Source organism: Nannobrachium achirus, assembly GCF_963921795.1.
Source record: "Nannobrachium achirus genome assembly, chromosome: 19".
Lineage (NCBI taxonomy): Eukaryota > Metazoa > Chordata > Actinopteri > Myctophiformes > Myctophidae > Nannobrachium > Nannobrachium achirus.
The window spans coordinates 14,429,932-14,448,493 of NC_137826.1; the positions used below are offsets into that span (position 1 = coordinate 14,429,932).

The 18,562-nt window shown below is 42.2% G+C and overlaps 1 protein-coding gene across 2 annotated transcripts; it reads left to right on the top strand.

Moving 5' to 3' along the window:
* The first annotated feature begins 515 nt into the window (after positions 1 to 515).
* On the top strand, positions 516 to 18,386 carry LOC308305105 (RAC-beta serine/threonine-protein kinase-like). Of its 2 annotated transcripts, none has more exons than XM_080749772.1 (14): positions 516 to 612; positions 2,290 to 2,454; positions 2,939 to 3,067; positions 3,235 to 3,346; positions 3,809 to 3,959; positions 4,980 to 5,111; positions 6,107 to 6,172; positions 6,699 to 6,767; positions 7,614 to 7,736; positions 9,594 to 9,722; positions 11,189 to 11,403; positions 14,163 to 14,250; positions 15,050 to 15,152; positions 15,943 to 18,386. In XM_080749772.1, exons 2-14 carry the CDS (start codon positions 2,409 to 2,411, stop codon positions 16,020 to 16,022), a joined length of 1,443 nt encoding a protein of 480 aa, XP_080605898.1. In that variant the 5' UTR covers positions 516 to 612; positions 2,290 to 2,408; the 3' UTR covers positions 16,023 to 18,386. The 2 variants fall into 2 exon arrangements, with proteins under 2 accessions (XP_080605898.1, XP_080605899.1); XM_080749773.1 differs by lacking the exon at positions 516 to 612 and adding an exon at positions 637 to 791.
* Positions 18,387 to 18,562: the final 176 nt, after the last annotated feature.

Below are 18,562 nucleotides of genomic sequence, written 5' to 3' on the forward strand. Positions count from 1 at the left end.
ATACCTCTAAAAGTCAAAGTCAAATAGGCAGAAATTGTGAAAATAGCCGATTGTGAGCATGTAGATCTGCTATTTTCAGATTTTTCACAATAGAATCTACCAAATGTAATGCCTCAACTCTTAGTGCTCGTCATAATTGGGGGCTGGGGGGGTCCCCAGTTAAAATATATGATAATTTTGGGGGTCGCGGCCTGAAAAGGTTGAGAACCAGTGGACTAAAAGACCAGAGGCGTCAATTGGGTATGGCAAGCAAGTATACCTTGGCTACAGGGGGAAATAATAAAATGTACTTTTCATCGTGCCAGTTGCTAAAGTATGGCAACATGACTGGTGTCTTGCACGCGCTTGAGGGCGCGCGTGCAAGACACCAGTCATGTTGCCATATACCTTAGCTTTTGCTGAACTGACGCCACTGTAAAAGACGAAGCAAAAGAAGAAGACTACTGCCACCTACAGGGGGCAGTGTTCCCTTCAGTAGTCCTACCGTGTTGTAGAGTCCGGACCGGGTAGAAGAAGACAGATTCCATGGTGTTTTGCAGTTCTCGGGTGGATGGATGGCCTGCTCTGGATTTATCCTGTCAAAACTGCCCTGAGAGACACCCGCAACGTGGGGTAAACACACGCACGCACGCAGACACTCACTCACACACCGCTTAAACACCATTAAACATACATTAACTGTACGTTTTCCGTGGGACGGGGCGACACGACACTCGCCGCAGATACACGCACAACGTAAAGCTACTCTGGAGAGGAGCCTCCATTCGCTGCTAGCAAGCTAGCAAGTTCATGTATGTAAGACACCGTTTGTTTACTAATAAAACACAAAAAAAGACGTTGTTAAGGTTGCTTTTTAAGAGCACGGAGCGCCGTGGTGTTTGAGTGCGTTAGTAATACAAGTATTGGAGGTGAACGAGGTGAAATAGTTTGGTTCTGAGGATAGATAAACTGTCTTGTCTTGTGTGATAATGGTTAACTGCAAGGCTATTGTTGTTGGGCAAAGTGGAGGTTAAATATAAACGTGTCCCACGTCGCTCTACGGTCCAACTAACTGCCGCGTTGTTGACTTTTCGTCCAGTCTAGCGTTCGTGTGTTGTTTTATGGTGACTTGAATCTCGCTGCTGCTGTTTGAAGTATTGTACGTTAATTGGTGTTGCTGCTGTTTGTTAGCTCGATGCTAACTGCTGTCAACTGTAGCTCCAGACAGTTGTTGTTGGCGTCCATGAGAAAACAGCTCTACGTCATTTCACTGGACGTAAATGACGTCATGGCCTGCTCTCAGTACATGCATGCTGCATGTGATCGGTTACAGAGTAGATCCTGAGTGTTACTTTAACTCTGATATGAGACATGAGTGTACAATTGGATGGACGGCTTCTATTTGTACAGTCTAAAAGTCTACAGTTAAACATTTACAAATTGACACTTTGTTGTGACTCGTCATCAACAAAGCAAATCTAATTTAGTTTAAGAAGATTCCTTCTATAATAATGGCTCTCAATTAAACAGACATAATTGATTAACCCTTATCTTGTGTCTTATAATGCACTGCAAAACACACTTGATGGTATGTAGCTCATATAAAGTATGTCAGAGAGTAAAACTGAAATATAATTAGATATATCCTGAATTTGGTGTTGTAATAGTCAGTGTGATTTTGCCAAACAGATTGTTGCAACTATTAATTCTTTTTGATAGATCAATAGAACAAATGTTTCCTTTTTCGATTGATCGAATAAGCATGGAGCGTGATTTCTTTGTATATATGTTATTTTTTTATTTATATATATCAATGAATCGATTAAGCACTACTTACTTAACCACTAAAGCATCTGTATTCTGGAAACAAAGTAGCAGATTGATAAGGTCAGATTTCAGCAGAGGTATTTAATGTAGAGTGAAAACAGAAAAGACACTAGTATATCGCCCTGACTCGTATGGGGTTTAATATTTTATAGATCATCACACAATTATGTAATGCAAAAATTGTTAAAATTGCCGTTCTTCAAGCTCACAACATGTCATGGCGCGTTTTAACTACTTTACTTTAGATTAATATATTTTCTTTATTTTTTTTTGGGATGCAATGAGTGACATGCCCAAAATAGCCTTCATCATTATTGTATTAAATATCGGTTACCGTTTATTTATTTATTATAAGTAATCGATTACATTGATTAGTTCAATTAAATTGTTACAGTCCTAGTTCCAACGTTAATACGGTGCTGCATGAAATGAAATCTCACCCATCATCTTTTGTCTCGTGTTACGATTTGTGCCATTCCACAGGTGCTGTTAGAAGAAGACACTGAATAAAAGCTGAGCAGCAACAACAAGACGACAAAAAGACAAGATCCCCTCCCCCGTCCTCCTGTTCCTGACCCTCTCTGAAACAAACCCATTTCACCATGAATGAAGTCAGTGTAGTCAGAGAGGGCTGGCTCCACAAACGAGGTGAGAGAATCTGTATCGAGGTTTTGCTATGCTAACAATTAATGCTATAAAGTTGCGTTTCGGAAGTGGAGGAACCGTATGCAACATTGAGTCAACCATAGTTATGAGAGTGTACAAATGGGGTCCATTTCCCACCTATCCACCTGTTTCCGTGAGAATTTACTGTAGAATTATGTGTGGGACACATCCGGAGAACAGCAGACATACAAGCTCACGTCGCATTGCAGATGCAACGGTTGTGAGCTTGTAGATCACACTCAGCTGCGACACCGGAACTGCCGCACACCTTCTGCGCAATGCACGATGGGACGTTGGAAACTTGTGGATAGGAATCGTCAAATCCTAAAGGATCCCAACCCTAATCATGTTATCAGTAGGAATTGAGTTGTAGCTGCGTTTGATTGGAGTTCATGGTTAAAATGCTCACAAAGGATATAATTAAACATGTAGCCTTCTCAACAATGCATCTTCTTGTCTTGTCAAGGTGAGTACATCAAGACGTGGAGACCGAGGTACTTCATCTTGAAGAGCGATGGGTCCTTCATTGGCTACAAGGAGAAGCCTGATCTAACGGACCAGAGCTTACCTCCACTCAACAACTTTTCAGTGGCAGGTCAGTAAGACGGCTGCATACCAATTGCAAGAACCTCACGGTTTCACATTGCTCTGGACTATTATTGGCATCTCTTCGATTTCTTTCATACATACATTTCCTGATACAGACCCTGATCTCAAACTATGAACTAACTAAATGTTGAATTGTTCTTTACATACAACTAGAATGCCAGTTAATGAAGACTGAACGACCCCGTCCCAACACATTTGTCATTCGTTGCCTGCAGTGGACCACAGTTATTGAACGCACCTTCCATGTGGACAGCAACGACGAGAGGTGAGAGCGCAGTTATGTCACCGAATGTGTTTAAACGAATGAACCTTAAGTGTCCCTATGAAACAAAATTTGAACTGTACCGAAAGTTATGTTTTCTGTCATGGTGGACAGCATGGCAAAATGTTCACTTTACTGGAGTATATCCAATTGTATGTACTTCTACTGAGAAAAACAACAACAACTATAAAACCAGCCTAGGGTTTCATGCCCCTTCTAAAGGGGAACACACACCGGAGGCGGCACGGACGCAGCGTGTCAAAACATACGCCCCCATTATTTTCAATGAACTAACCCACACCGATACGCCGCTGTTCTATTTTTCCAGCGGCACTACGCGCACGTCAATACTGTGACGCGACGCTGCGCAGCCACCCGCGTCCAGTGTGTGTACCCCTTAAGGACTCATGCAGAGCGGTTATGGGTAATCTGTGATGTGAGATTGTGCGTTTTTTTGTGCCACAGAGAGGAATGGATGCGAGCGATTCAGTCCGTGGCCAATGGCCTCAAGATGCGTGAGCAAGAGGACGAGGAACCCATGGATGTGTTTGGCTCCCCCAGTGAATCCAGCCTGGAGGAGATGGAGGTGGCTATGTCCAAGAGCCGGAGCAAAGTGGTGAGAGGCCCTGCTGTCATGGGGTGTCGCACCAAATTCTGGGCCCTGGGTACAAGGATTCACTGCGTCATTTTGTGCTTTAACTATTGAAACATAGCAGATATACAAGCTCACAGTGCGGCACCGAGTGCTGCGCTGCAAGCTTGTAGATCTACTATTTTTGAAAAAAATTGAAAATCTTTGCAAGTCTTTGAAGGTTTTTTGAAAAACCTATGTTTCTATGTCAGTGGTGCTCAAACCTTTTCATGTGAAGGACCCCCAAAATTACATGTATTTGGCCTTGGACCTCCATCTCAAAATATTTAGTTCCAGGGACCCCCCAGAAGCAAAGTTTTAGTTACAAATGTTCGCTTAAAAAATGCATATATTCAAAGATTTGCACACATTTTCGACACGACTTTTCAAAAATAGCAGATCTATAAGCTTGCAGCACGGCGCTGTGAGCTTGTATATCTGCTATTTTTCAATTGCTGAAGTATACAATAATTAAGGCCCCTCCACCTTGGGCCCTGGTAACTCAGTCCCACTTCACCCCCCTTGTGACGCCCCTGCCTGCTGTCATGCAGCGGGAAACACAATTATGTTTAGGAATGCAAATGATTTATGTATGAATAATTGATTGTAGGAAATGTAGCACTGTACTAATCTTGTGACTCTATTTGCGAGTTGTGGCACACCAAAGACATAAAATATAAAGGAGTGTCCTCTTGTTGCTACATAGTGTGACAACAGTATTGTGTCTAAACAGAGTTCATCCTGAAGTAAGATGATGACTTGATTAGAATGAAGGGCTGGGCGATGTGGACAAACTCACCTCTACCTATTTTGTGGCCATATAATATCATATTGTAATAATGATATATACAACATTTTTGTCATATGCTATATTCTCCCCAAATCCCAGACGATATCCGGTCTCGTGACAAGATATCGATATATTTCCCAGTCCTCATTCAACTCCACAATTCATGTTCATGTCATTGGTAAGGTATTTTAATGCAGCCCTTTTCTGCTTTACAGACAATGAGCGACTTTGAGTACCTGAAGCTGCTGGGTAAGGGAACGTTCGGGAAAGTCATCCTGGTCAAAGAGAGATCCACTGGTGTACATTATGCCATGAAGATACTACGCAAAGAGGTTATCATAGCCAAGGTTAGTCGGCACATTTAAAACCATATTATTGATTGTATCTTTAACCATATGAACCATATTCTGGGCACGTCATAATAGGCAAATATTTGGAAGACATTGCAGATCTACAAGCTCACAACAGTCTCTCAAAGGACCTACGTCAAATGACAGATTGACTTTGTTACGTAGTAGTTGATACAGTTTTCACTTTTTTTTCGTCAAGATTTTTTTCACCCTGTGTCAATGTCTAATGTAATCATGGGCGCTACACTCCCTCTGCCAACTTGGGGAGAGCAACGTCAGAGCAACCTATACACGAGGAGTCCAAGCTGCTTCTTGGGGGAGTTTCCCCAGTTTGACTTAGCGTGTGGATTGTGAAATCATCGGGCGCCCCGGCTGGCCAGGGGGAGGCAGTATAGACACCAGGATTACTGCATGGTTTTTGTGAGGGTAATACCTACCCTAGCGGACACGGGGAGAACATGCAAACTCCACACAGAAAGGCCCTTTTGCCAACTCCACCTAGGGTACTGATGACACGGAGGCGGGTATCGGACCCCGGACCTTCTAGCTGTGAGGTGACAGCTAGAAGGTCCACTTAAGCACTTAAACCCAATACTCCATTGACTGGAGTTCCCCAAGGGTCTATGTTTGTCCCCCTCCCTTATCCCCTCTACAACCCAAACTATTTGCTGAAAACAGCCGATCTACAAGCCCACAACGTTGTGAGCGCTAAGAGCTTGTAGAACTGCCATTTTTCCTGAATGTTCACCCCAGAATAGGAGTGCAAGGGTTCATATGGTTACGTTTTATCAGCATTACTACATGATTATTACAATCGTATCAGGTTTACACGTAATCTTGCTGCTTCTTATTGTGTGTGTGTGTGTGTGTGTGTGTGTGTGTGTGTGTGTGTGTGTGTGTGTGTGTGTGTGTGTGTGTGTGTGTGTGTGTGTGTGTGTGTGTGTGTGTGTGTGTGTGTGTGTGTGTGTGTGTGTGTGTGTGTTTGTGTGCAGGATGAGGTGGCCCACACAGTTACAGAAAGTAGAGTGTTACAAAACACGAGACACCCTTTCCTCACGGTGAGTACACCATGCTTTCTTTAGTTTTGACTCTCCATATAGGCCTGGGCATTATATCACAAATGTATCATCTGTCATTGTGGGATCCATTTAATATTGTGAATCTTGATACACGATTTTGTTAAATTAACACTGCCAGTTCTGTGTTAGTGCAGTCCATTGTGATGAACATCAACTAGATAATTTAAACCACATCAATATATATCGCTAGATATTTATCACTATCTGAACTGAAGAACGTCTGTTGAATAAACAGAAGATTATTTTAATAATCAGTTAATCATTTGTTATTGTTTTGATTAGGTACATTTACAATTATGACAGTAAAATAAAAATGGTAATACAGTAGAAAGTGATGGTAAAAGTTCTCAACCTAAACAGACATCTAGACATTGTTTAATAACAGAATTTAGTAACGGCAAAGCATTTGAATTTTGGTTAGGTTGTTAAGAGCAGATACATAATTCATTGCTAAACCAAACTAACTAAATTAAAAAAATAAATGCCAATAATTCCTGTTTTCCAGACACTGAAATATGCTTTCCAAACCCACGATCGGCTGTGCTTTGTAATGGAATATGCCAACGGAGGCGAGGTGGGCACACAAACACATGTTCAAACACAAATGTCACACTACGGTTTCAAATGACATAAGCGGTTTGGCATGCTCATAGAAGCACATTGGGTGTTGTTATTCTTAGGCCTGTCACAATTATTACATAATCATCTAATCACAATTATTTGACATAATCGCAAATATTTTGTCATAATCATCATAATTGTGAATGTTGAAAAATCTTCATATATTTACAAACATTTTCAGAAATAGTGGGAATAGCAGATCTACAAGCTCACAACGTGTCGCGATGCGACGCGTTGTGAGCTTGTAGATCGGCTATTTCCACTATCAATGTTATTTTTTAAGTATAAAGTTGTCAAATATGTCAGTAATTTCTTTGTATATTTAGGTAATGTGTCATATCTGCCATGTGCAACCTCAAAGCCTAAAAGCCGAACAGAAATGTAATTATCAACGACAAAAACACAATTAAATCGTTAATCGCAATTATTTGAGTGACAATTAATCGTCATGAAAAATTTCATATCGTGACAGCCCTAGTCTGAATGCAATTATTTGGGATGATCACATTCATGACTTGTTGCTTGTAGATCAGCTATTTCCGCATTCCAATTTTTGAAACTTTTTTTGGTATAAAATGTATAAATGTCAGTAATTTCTTTGTATATTTTAGTTATTTGTTCCATCTGCCCTGTGCATTGTTTGATTACAATGGCAAACCAAAATTCTTTTTTTTTTTAAATTCATATGTTCCAATGTTCAATGCCAAAAACTATTATTCGTGTGACAATTAATCATCAATGTAATTGTTTTAATTGTGACGGCCCTAGTTATTCTTCCTCTCTGCCTCCCCTCCTCTAGCTCTTCTTCCACCTGTCACGGGAACGGGTGTTCACGGAGGACAGGGCGCGCTTCTACGGTGCTGAGATTGTGTCTGCGCTGGAGTACCTCCATTCACGTGATGTCGTTTACAGGGATCTAAAGGTGAGAACGACAAACCTGTCGCTGCTCTCTTAGCTCTGATTTACTTTACAGACTTGGGGTTTTTACAGCAGTGGTTCCCAAACTGGGGGAACCACATTATTTTTTTAATTTATTTTTTATGCTAATCATCCCCAAAGGATAAGCATAATGATTAGCATTATGTGCAACATTGTTTTCAAACTCAACAATAAACAAACCAACATACTGTATAAGTTTATACAGGGTATCTGCACATTTCTAAAGTTACAATTGAATGACCTTTTTAACACTTTTTGGGCTGCCTAACACGTCCAGGAACTTGATTAACCCCCGTGGAGTGCCGCGACCCCGTTATCACGTCCAGGGACGTGTTAACTGGTTACCATGGTAACCGATAGCCCCACCACGGAAATGGTGGTTCCTCATTGGCTAAATGTTACTCCATAAACTGATAACAATAGTGCGTTGCCCTTCAGGCAACCACACTAACTAGAAAGTTAAATAGGTTTGGTGTAGAGGTAAAAAAGAAAGCAGACCAAGTAAAGAGTGAAAGGTCAAGTTTACTTAAGTATTGACGATTTATGATTTTAATAAAGTCGGACAGGAACTATAGTCTGGTTGCCCTGTAGGCAACCACACTAAGGGCTTGTTTTTGCGCCGATTATGCTGTCGCCGACCATTTATGTCGCTGATCTGCCGAGGTTTTGCTCATTGTGTGTGAAAGGCACTGCGAGAAGATCTGGCTGCGATAATGGCGCTCGGCGATCCCTTCCCGAGCGTTTCTAGATATCTAGCACATTTGATTATTTGGCTCTGTGGAAAATTGGACATCATACAGTATGAAAGAGGTTGCGAGCGCACCCTGAGAACTTGAGAAGATCCGTGACAGCCAATGTGAGCACAGGACAGCTGTGCTCACAGACAGAAAGTCTGTCTGTCTGTATGGATATATCCTGAAGAACGAGGGTGGCGAAAAGACTGGTGACCATAATGAATAGGCTATAGACCTTTATTCCGATAGTAAATTCAGGTGTCTTATTGGTATTAATATTGCTGTTAAATAATGGTGCGTTTCATAATAATATAGATGCTGTTTCATAGCAATATAAAACAAACGCCTCTCTCTGTTGATAAAACCATGCAGCACTGCATTGAATATATGCGCAGTGCGCTCTCTATCTCTGTGTGTGTGTGTGTGTGTGTGTGTGTGTGTGTGTGTGTGTGTGTGTGTGTGTGTGTGTGTGTGTGTGTGTGTGTGTGTGTGTGTGTGTGTGTGTGTGTGTGTGTGTGTGTGTGTGTGTGTGTGTGTGTGTGTGTGTGTGTGCGCGCTGCTCTCCCATCACATGTGGGTTCCGAAGTGAGTTAGCCCACTCATTCTGTGGGGCCCATTTCTACTTGCGAGGCCCAAACGCTGGAACTTTCAAGGAAGTTTTTTCCTTGAAATCAAGTTATTATGCTCCCACGGTGCTATGGTGTGTGTGTGTTTTGGAGAGACAAAATCATTAGCGTCCTGCCTCGCTCTCATGCACATATGAATTAGAATAAAAACAAATGTTGGCTATGTAGTCTAATACAGTATGGGGTCTGGATCGCATCCTGATATATCTGGCAGTGTGTGATCCCTTGTCGGCGATCAATCTTAAAGTGTGAAAACCACAGCGACATATGACAGCCGATTTCAAGAAAGAGACTCTTATAATGTGAAATACTTTAACGATCTGTCGACGACACTTCCAATATCGTACAGTGTGTCCAAGCCTTAACTGATAGTCAACTACCCCACTAGTACATAAATAACACCCACCCACCCACACGTTATTGAAATATAATTGATGTGGTTCATGGAGACTTCTGTTCCTGTGTGTATTCCGTTTACAGCTGGAGAATCTGATGCTGGACAAAGACGGTCACATCAAAATAACTGATTTTGGCCTTTGTAAGGAGGGCATTACTCCTGATGCTACCATGAAGACCTTCTGCGGAACTCCTGAGTACCTTGCACCTGAGGTAAGTCACTGATGCTAAGACAAGGGAAATGACATGTGTTGCGAATATGATCCTTACTCCCACCGTTATGTTATTACTAAGGCTGGGACTTTAACTGATTAATTGCGATTAATTAATTACAGAAAATTAACGTGATTAAAAAAATTAACACATTTGAATCGCACTTAGTTTTTGCACCACAGAACCTTCAGTTTCGGGCATACCGATCATAGCGATGCACCAACCAAGAAGAGACAACAAACGCAAAGGGAGAAGTAGCCGATCTAAGCGCTTTGCTTGGCCCAGTGGATACGAAATTTAGATTTAAAAAACTCACTCATTGATTCACTTGGAAAAAAAAATGCTTCTCAGGTCAAATATCGATGTGCGATTAAAATGCGATTAATTGCGATTAATTAATCACAGAGCCTGTAATTAATTAGATTAAAATTTGTAATCGCATCCCAGCCCTAGTTATTACACACCTCCATGTGTCTTCCCATCACACGTACCATAACACGTCACTTGTTTTACTCAAAACCAAATCACTAGTATATTTTAGGGTCCGACGTCGGTAGTCGCCCCATTAATCAGTGTTCACACAATTGCGCTGCCAGTCTATGACATCAGTACATACATTTGGGCAAGGTTTCAGCTCTATTCAACTGCCTTTGACTTAACATTTTAGATTAAAAGAAAAAAAAAGGTTATCATGTGGATCTTGTAATCCACAGTTGAACTGTGTGGACTGTCTGTGAGACATTTAAATAAAGACAATAATATGCAAAACAGCATATATGAGAAGTAATAAAAAAGAAAGATATGTACAGTAAACAGTTGGGGGGGGGGGGGGGGCATTTCCAGTCATGAGCTTAGACTCAAAGCGCATTTGAGCCTGTAGATTGGCAATTTCCACACTATTCATGTTTTCCTGGTATAAAGTTATTCAATTATGTAAGTTATTTGTCATATCTGCCCTGTGCAACTTTTGTTTACAAGGCCTAAAGCCAAACAGAATTGTAATTTGTATTCATAATGGTCCAATGTTCAACGACAGAAACGCAATTAAGTCGTTAATCAAAATTATTTGAGCGACAATTAATCGCCAATTAAAATGTAATAATGGTGACAGCCCTATGTAGGACTGTATGTACCTAAGCTAGAGTATCATTATAGTATATTATGCCATGACAACATGACGAGAACAACAACTGGATGTTTGGAAAATGTCCCTTTTACTTCTCTGGTAAAATGTAACTCCGCTGATTGGCTTGAACTTTACCGACTACAGTTGATAGTCAGCCCCGCTTTTCGTCATAAGAGACATAAATGGTTTCTAATGGTGCCTAATCACACTTCAATTTCATTTCATTACAGATTCAGAAATGCATGACTCAGTCTACACTAACTCTAATGACCAGACCTTTCTAAATCACTTCACAAGTTCATGAGGGAATCTTTTTAATGGCCTTCATTTTATTTCCTAGGTCCTAGAGGACAATGACTATGGCCGTGCAGTGGACTGGTGGGGTCTGGGTGTGGTCATGTATGAGATGATGTGTGGTCGGCTGCCCTTCTACAACCAGGACCATGAACGCCTGTTTGAGCTCATCCTCATGGAAGAGATCCGCTTTCCTAGGAATTTAGCCCCTGAGGCCAAGGCCCTGCTGGCTGGCCTACTCAAGAAGGACCCCAAGCAGAGGTACCATTCCCTGGCACGCTTGTGTGCGCGGGTTATTAAAACTCTTAATGCCAAAAGCGTATTAAGCGCCTTTTGATTAACTCATAGGAGGTCCACGACGTGTCAACAGTAACACGCCAAACTCTTTGATGTGGCCATTGACGCGTACAGTAGATACTGTACAATAGGGCTGCAAGCGAACCTTCGGGGATTCGAACGTTCGTTCGTTACGTTGGCAATCGAAGTTCGAAATTAATGGGTTCAGGTTTTTTTCTTTTTTTTTATCTTCTTTTTTTACACGAAAAATAATTAGCAGAATGTGAATATCACAGTAGTAGAGATAGCCAAATACGAAAGAAGTTAGGCCTACCGGTAAACACTGGTGACTGTTATAGTAGTTATAAAATGCACCAGAACAGCTTGGAGCGATCAAGGACCGTCCTTCGCTCCAATTCAGCTCCTATTTGGGGCCGCGCACACACGCTTGATGACAGTATAGTGAGAGCAGCTGAGCTGGGCAGAGACAGACGTGTGTGTGTGTGTGTGTGCCGCTGTGCTCTGAACAGCGAACACCCATCCATGCACCCAAAGATTAAACAGCCTTTCTCCTAAGCATGAGCAAAGATGGATTTCATTGCAACCCCCTAAAGGATTATAATGCGATTTCTGGGGTTGTTACATCGAGTGATCGAGACCAGTTCAGCCCGAACGCGACGCGCTCCGACGCAGTCACCAAGTCTAATCATCATACGTGCAACTCCGCTATACATTGAGCCTGTTCGTCAACAAACTGCGTGACATTTTCTCCGATTGGGTTGGATTTTCCAAGTGTTAGCCTAGGTGTTAATGCGGCCACGCATCCACGCGTTTTCAATGGATAAAACAGCGCATTTAAAACATTTCCTACACTGTTTTAGCTGGTTAAAGGTAGACCTACTGTACGTTCGATGGTTCGAACGTTCGAACGTTCGGTTATTGAACGAACCATCTAAGGTTCGATGGTCCGTTCGGAAAATCCCCCCGAAGTTCGAATCCCTAAAACAGGGCTAGATTACAGCCCTACTGTACAAAGCTACCGCGGTGACGAAAAACACTCCATTTCCCAAAAATGCAGCGCGAGATCATGTGACCGGGAAGTCCTGTCTCCTCCCATTCACGTCAGTGTAAGGGTCGTTTCATACCGTTATAAGGAGCCTAACTAATTTCGGTTCGGGAGGACGCCCCGACCCGAAATTATTTCGGTTTGGGGGGAGTTCATCCATACTTTCTTAACGGCTAGTGCCGAAGTTGCTTGTAAATATTGGAGGTCCGTGGCATGACAACGTTTGTGGCCGATGAATGAGCATTGCAGGGGGATACAAATTTGACTTTCCCTCGCGCTGCACGCTGAATGACTGGAGGTCCAGTGAGTGAGTAGCAGCTCCAGCGGGGCCGGGGTCTCTTCTCTCTCTCACACTCACAAACGCTCGATCGAGCTCTGTAAAAACATTTAATCTACAAGCTCACATTATAGACTTGCCGCCTCCCTTGCTGCATGCATGTCATCACACAGTCACAACTCGTCGTGGAAAACCTATCAACACGGAACAATAGCAAATAGCAATTAGCAAAGTTGTGTTTAAGCTCTTCTTTTGTCTTTAAAACGGTCGGCGACGCGGCGATACACAGCTGTGTGTGTGTGTGTGTGTGTGTGTGTGTGTGTGTGTGTGTGTGTGTGTGTGTGTGTGTGTGTGTGTGTGTGTGTGTGTGTGTGTGTGTGTGTGTGTGTGTGTGTGTGTGTGTGTGTGTGTGTGTGTGTGTGTGTGTGTGTGTGTGTGTGTGTGTGTGTGTGTCGCGCGCGCGCGCCTCCCAGTCCACCACTCTTCGTCTCCAGCCAGAGCGAGAGACAGCTCAGCTGACTTGTGTCCGCTCTGCGAAGCCCAATACACGGCCACACAAGCATTTGAAAGTCGGCGTGTCTCCCTCCCAAACGACCGCTGTTTCCTTGGATTCACAGCCGAGAATATGAACGTGAAGCCGGGCTGAATGAATGAGAAGACACCGCTGAGTACCGAAATTAAGTCGGGAGGTCACAACATTTCGTCAGCACCGTAGAGCCGAATTTAGTCAGTTGACGCCCCCCCGAACCGGGGGATGCGAACCATGTTTGGATTTGCCTAGTGCCGAACCGAACTTAGTTAGGCTCCTTATAACGGTATGGATCGACCCTAACGCTGCTGCACAAATGAGCATTTTTATCCTAATCTAACTTTTAAATCATCTTCATGTTTAAAACACGCCTTCTCTACCGGCCATTTCAAAAGCACTGTGGTCTGCGATTGTTAGAAAACCGTCCTGACTGAAAGAAAATACTATCGTGAAAATAAACAGGACATACTCGGATTACATTTACTGGAATTACTAAAATGGCGGGTTGCCATGGGCACCTGCCGATTAATGTTGAATAATCCTGGGCACCCTATGTGTTGATTTTGAAGTCAAAGCAAAATTAAAACGAATGAAAATATCAAAACTGTAATAACCGGCCCGAGTCGTCGGCGTGATGGTTCGGTCACCCAGCCTGCAATGCCAGCCTGGCGTCATGGGTTTGAATCCCGATCCCGACGACCTTTGCTGCTTGTCACTCTCCATCTCTCTCCCCATTCTGTCAATCTAATGTCCTATCAATAAAGGCCCCAAAACAAATCTAAAAAGAAAAAAATGTAATAACCTTGGTGTTTGTTTTGTTCTGGGATCAAACTGTATATTTTGCCTTGACGTTATTACGCTTCCATTGACAGGTTAGGAGGAAGCGCTAACGATGCCAAAGAAGTAATGAGCCACAAATTCTTCACCACCATCAACTGGCAAGACGTGGTGCAGAGGAAGGTAGGAACAAAGATCGCAATGATTTTAAGTTAAATTCCATGTGGATCAAATCACATTTGTAGTCCAGTTGTCTTCAATGTTTTCAGGCCAAGGACCCCTTACTTGACAGCACAATTCCATAGTTTCATTGTTTGACACCAGTGTATTTTGGATTCATGTCAATTGGTGTTTTCAGATATTTAACCACTTGAACCGTCAATACTTAATAAACTTGACCTTTCACTGTACTTAGTCTGCTCTTTTTCCCCTCTACACCAAACCTCTTTGCTGCGAGGCGTTGTGAGCTTGTAGATCTATTTTTGGCTAAAGTTCTCAGAATATGGACGCTATGGTTCAAATGGTTAATATAAAAAAGGAGAAAGAAGTTTCTATCACACAAAGATTTGGAGGACCCCCTGTAGTAACTCTGAGAAACCCATAGGGGTCCCAGACCCCCTGTTGAAGACCCCATGTCTATATTACAGCTAGCTATTACAATTACCTGTGGAAACTTTACTTAATATGTTGTGCTATTATCCCTTTGAGTCATCCATGCAAAAGGCTTTTATTCAACCACCCTACGTACACAAAAACAGGCAAAGATAGAACATTAGCATAGATTTTTAATAACGTTTTCTTATGAAAATTGAATTGAAATGCTGCTCACTTAAAGCAGCACCAAGATTGCAATGCACTTACAGAACTAACAGTCTTTGGCCCCTACGGAATACCAGAGGTGAAATCTGCAAATGATTATATGTATCAGTGTGTACACCCATACTCAGTAACCGTCCTCGGTCATTGCTCCATCCCACCTCAGCTTACCCCGCCCTTCAAGCCGCAAGTGACATCGGAGACAGACACCCGGTACTTTGATGACGAGTTCACAGCACAGACCATCACACTCACACCTCCAGATAAGTGTAAGTATTATCGTGTGTGTTATGGGGTTGTTCTCACTCCGCTTTACAGTCTGGAAAGCCTCCCATCTCTGTACCCAAACGAGTGAAAACGACTTTTGGCTTCTGATTGGTCTGTGGAGGTGGCGGGACCAGTGTTGTCAAATGTAAAACTCGAGTCACTTCCTGACTTGCCTACGTAATGGAATTACGAGTCAAGTGGACCCTGGCTGCGTCATCCCAAAACCTAAACCACTTTTTTACCACGTTGTGATTGGCTAATATGCTTGTGCAAGGACGCGCTGAGATTGGCCAGTAGCCACTTTGAGTGGCAGTTGGCAAACGCTCTGCGTCATCCCAAAACCTATCCCACTTGTGCAAGGACACACTGTGATTGGTTAGTATACTTGTTCAACGACGCACTGTGATTGTTCAGTAGCCACTTGGAGTGGCAGTTGGGACAAACGCTCTCTCCAAAACATGACTTACTATTCTGTCCCTATCGGGACGCTACTCGGCGCTGATTCTGCTCAAACTACCTTCACACCGTTCGTCACGGCGACTCTGCTCGCTTTAGCTCGCTCGGTGGTGACTCTCGTGGATCACGGTCGCTTGAGACGGCGTGCCTCCATCGCGGTCAAAAACGACTTTTTTTTATCTGGCTAAAAGACTGCCACAGAAGCAGCGTGTGATTATAAGCACAAGCCCACAAGGGGGGTTGACATTTTATCTTTGTGGACTAAACTGTCACCCAGGTCAACCACTTTTGACAGTTTGCACGCACTGACATTTCCTGTTTTTGTTTGTTTTTCAGATGACAGTCTGGATTGTGAGGACCCCAGCCAGCAAGCACATTTCCCACAATTCTCCTATTCGGCTAGCATAAGAGAGTGATACTATCTCAGCCACACACGCTCATACACACACAAACAACCTAAAACACACACTTAGGACATGGACACAGACGGCTCCTGTGGCCATACCTAAGCAGCTTTTCAGTGACCAGTATTGCCATACAACATACTGGAGGTTTGGTCCTGGCAAGATATAACCCCTGATTTATATTTGGTTGCGCGCAGTGACGCGCACCGGATATATAGACAATCTACATACTCAGAGCGTGTCGTAGCGTGACACGTCGTTGGCTTGTAGATCGTCTATTCTCGGTGTGCGACACCCGACGTGTATAAATCAGGCTTAAGTGCCTAGACTTGGTGGCCATATTGTTCTTTATGAACCCCCTTATCCACACTACGGACAAAGCCTGGCTGCATTGGCTGTACTGTAACAAACTGGACTTCAGAACCTCATACTATCCTCAGCACAAAACACCATTTTCAGGACTTGGCCTAATACCTTCAGATGGCCTATAGATACCTGCTGCTGCTTCTTTGGACTATACCCCCACACCCCCATTTATTTCTAAAGCAACTGTCTCTCTCATTTTTATGGTCTTATAAAAAGCCATACGGTTTCTCTATGACTTTTCCAAGTGCTCTTCTCGGGAACTGTCACCAGTGGTGACAGACTAGTCTTTAAATGAGGGAGGATGAAGTGTGGCAAGTTATCCGCTATGTTTTTTTCTCCTACATTTTGTGTTTCTCAAGAAAACCAGGGGCATAGAATGCAAACTGAATGTCATCATTTTAGTCACGGCGTGTGTGAGAGGATGAGGTTTTGTGTGTGCGTGTACACGTGTTTAGATGATGCTTGCCCACTATGCCTCAGCAACAACTCGAATTTATGAATTGGTTAGCATGGCAAAATACAAGTGATTCTGTCATGGAATTCTATCACAAAGCAAAAAAAAAGAAAAAAAAGAAAAGTGGAGTGATGGGGAGAGAGATCCTTTTTAAAATGTATGCAATGAAAAAAAGAAATTGTGTAATTAGTGTGCTCTTGTCTCGGAATGTGATCTGTTAATAAATCTATGTCAAGTGCTACACAGCAATGAATGGGAACTGGGAATAGCTAAATGCACAAGGTGTATATGTTTTTTTTTATGTTTTTAATTCTAACATTGTTTTTAAATCATTTAATCAGTGAACGAAACACCAGCCATGTGATTTTCAAGAGGGTCAAAGAGCACTTAAAAGTTACTTAAAGATAGCAGACCTCATTCTTCTCAAATGGACCATGTGAATACTGTAGCTTACAGCTTCCTGCTTTAATGTCCGAAACCTTTTTCATACCTGTAGTACCAGGTGTCCAGTTGCCAGGTGCACTGGAAAATTGGGAATTCTAGAAGAATGGAAAATATTATAATAATGATAAACCCTGTACTGTACATTCAGCATGCCAGTACATATTTTCAGTGTCATTCAGTTGTATCTGATCATATTTATCTTTACATGGTTTACAGTCTCGACAGAACATTTTAAGAAGATTCCTGCCACCTAAAAATAATGAAATAGTGTTCAGATGACAACTCACTAACTTCTAATTTGCTAGTCTTAAATAAATAAATTTGACATTTTGTCAAATTGTGACATCATACTGTACCTACCTTTTGACTGTGTGTGCAGATCCTTCTAATGTTGTTCCAAAGGAACCAAAGTGCTGTTTTCTTATTTTTCTTTGTGCCCAACTTTGACTTTGAATTCAATCAGAAATGCTCTTGCTGGATTGTGTGTGGGAAGGCGCTGGAAAAAAGGACGAATTAATCATCTTATCCAAGGCTGACATAACTCTGTGAACACGGTCCGTTGCGAGATTGTGTTTCTGTGCAATTGTTTGCGACTTGCAAAGATGTTTTGTTTTGTTTTTTGTGTGTTTGTTTTATTTTCAGTTCTCTCATTCGTCTATCAATACCGGCCACCACAAGTGGAACATCATTGATTAATAATGACTGGGGCGTGCCATTTCAGTTTCAATAAGGGGTGTATGATTAAAAAATGAGGATGCATCCACTATTGTATCTGGCGCAAGGCTGTTGAGTGGCTAGCGATAAGTAAAGGGCAGGTGCAGAACATCCAGTTAAACTTCCCTTGCACTCATCAAGCCTTCTGCCCCATGTGCTGTTTTGAAATGATTTCCGTTATTTTTGGTATGTTTCTTTTGTTTTTATTTTCCAACTTGCCGTTTCCCCTGTGTTCCTTTACCCTTAAACTTAATACATAGTCTGAAATTAAGGAAATTCATAATGGTTGAAAGAAATGTATGTTTTTCAATTGCATTATGCTATTCAAACAATCCATTTCTATTCGTCTATGAATGTAATTCTGAAAGACAATGAATGAATACACATTTTTATCTCTGTATTTGTCTTAATTGCATGTCTGTTCATGATTGTATGCATAGAAGTATGCACATTTTCCCTATAATTCCCTGTTATTTGATATGTTTTAGGGATACATTTGTTTTAACCTTGGTGGGATCCATCACCATGACATTGTATTGAATTAAATAATGCATTGCAGACACATCATAGCACC

Bases quoted from the DNA above. Each gene is read 5' to 3' on its own strand.
- LOC308305105 (XM_080749772.1), top strand. From the start codon at position 2,409: ATGAATGAAGTCAGTGTAGTCAGAGAGGGCTGGCTCCACAAACGAG. The intron at 3,068-3,234 runs GTCAGTAAGACG...ACATACAACTAG, and splicing joins CAACAACTTTTCAGTGGCAG to AATGCCAGTTAATGAAGACT. The intron at 9,723-11,188 runs GTAAGTCACTGA...TTTATTTCCTAG, and splicing joins CTGAGTACCTTGCACCTGAG to GTCCTAGAGGACAATGACTA.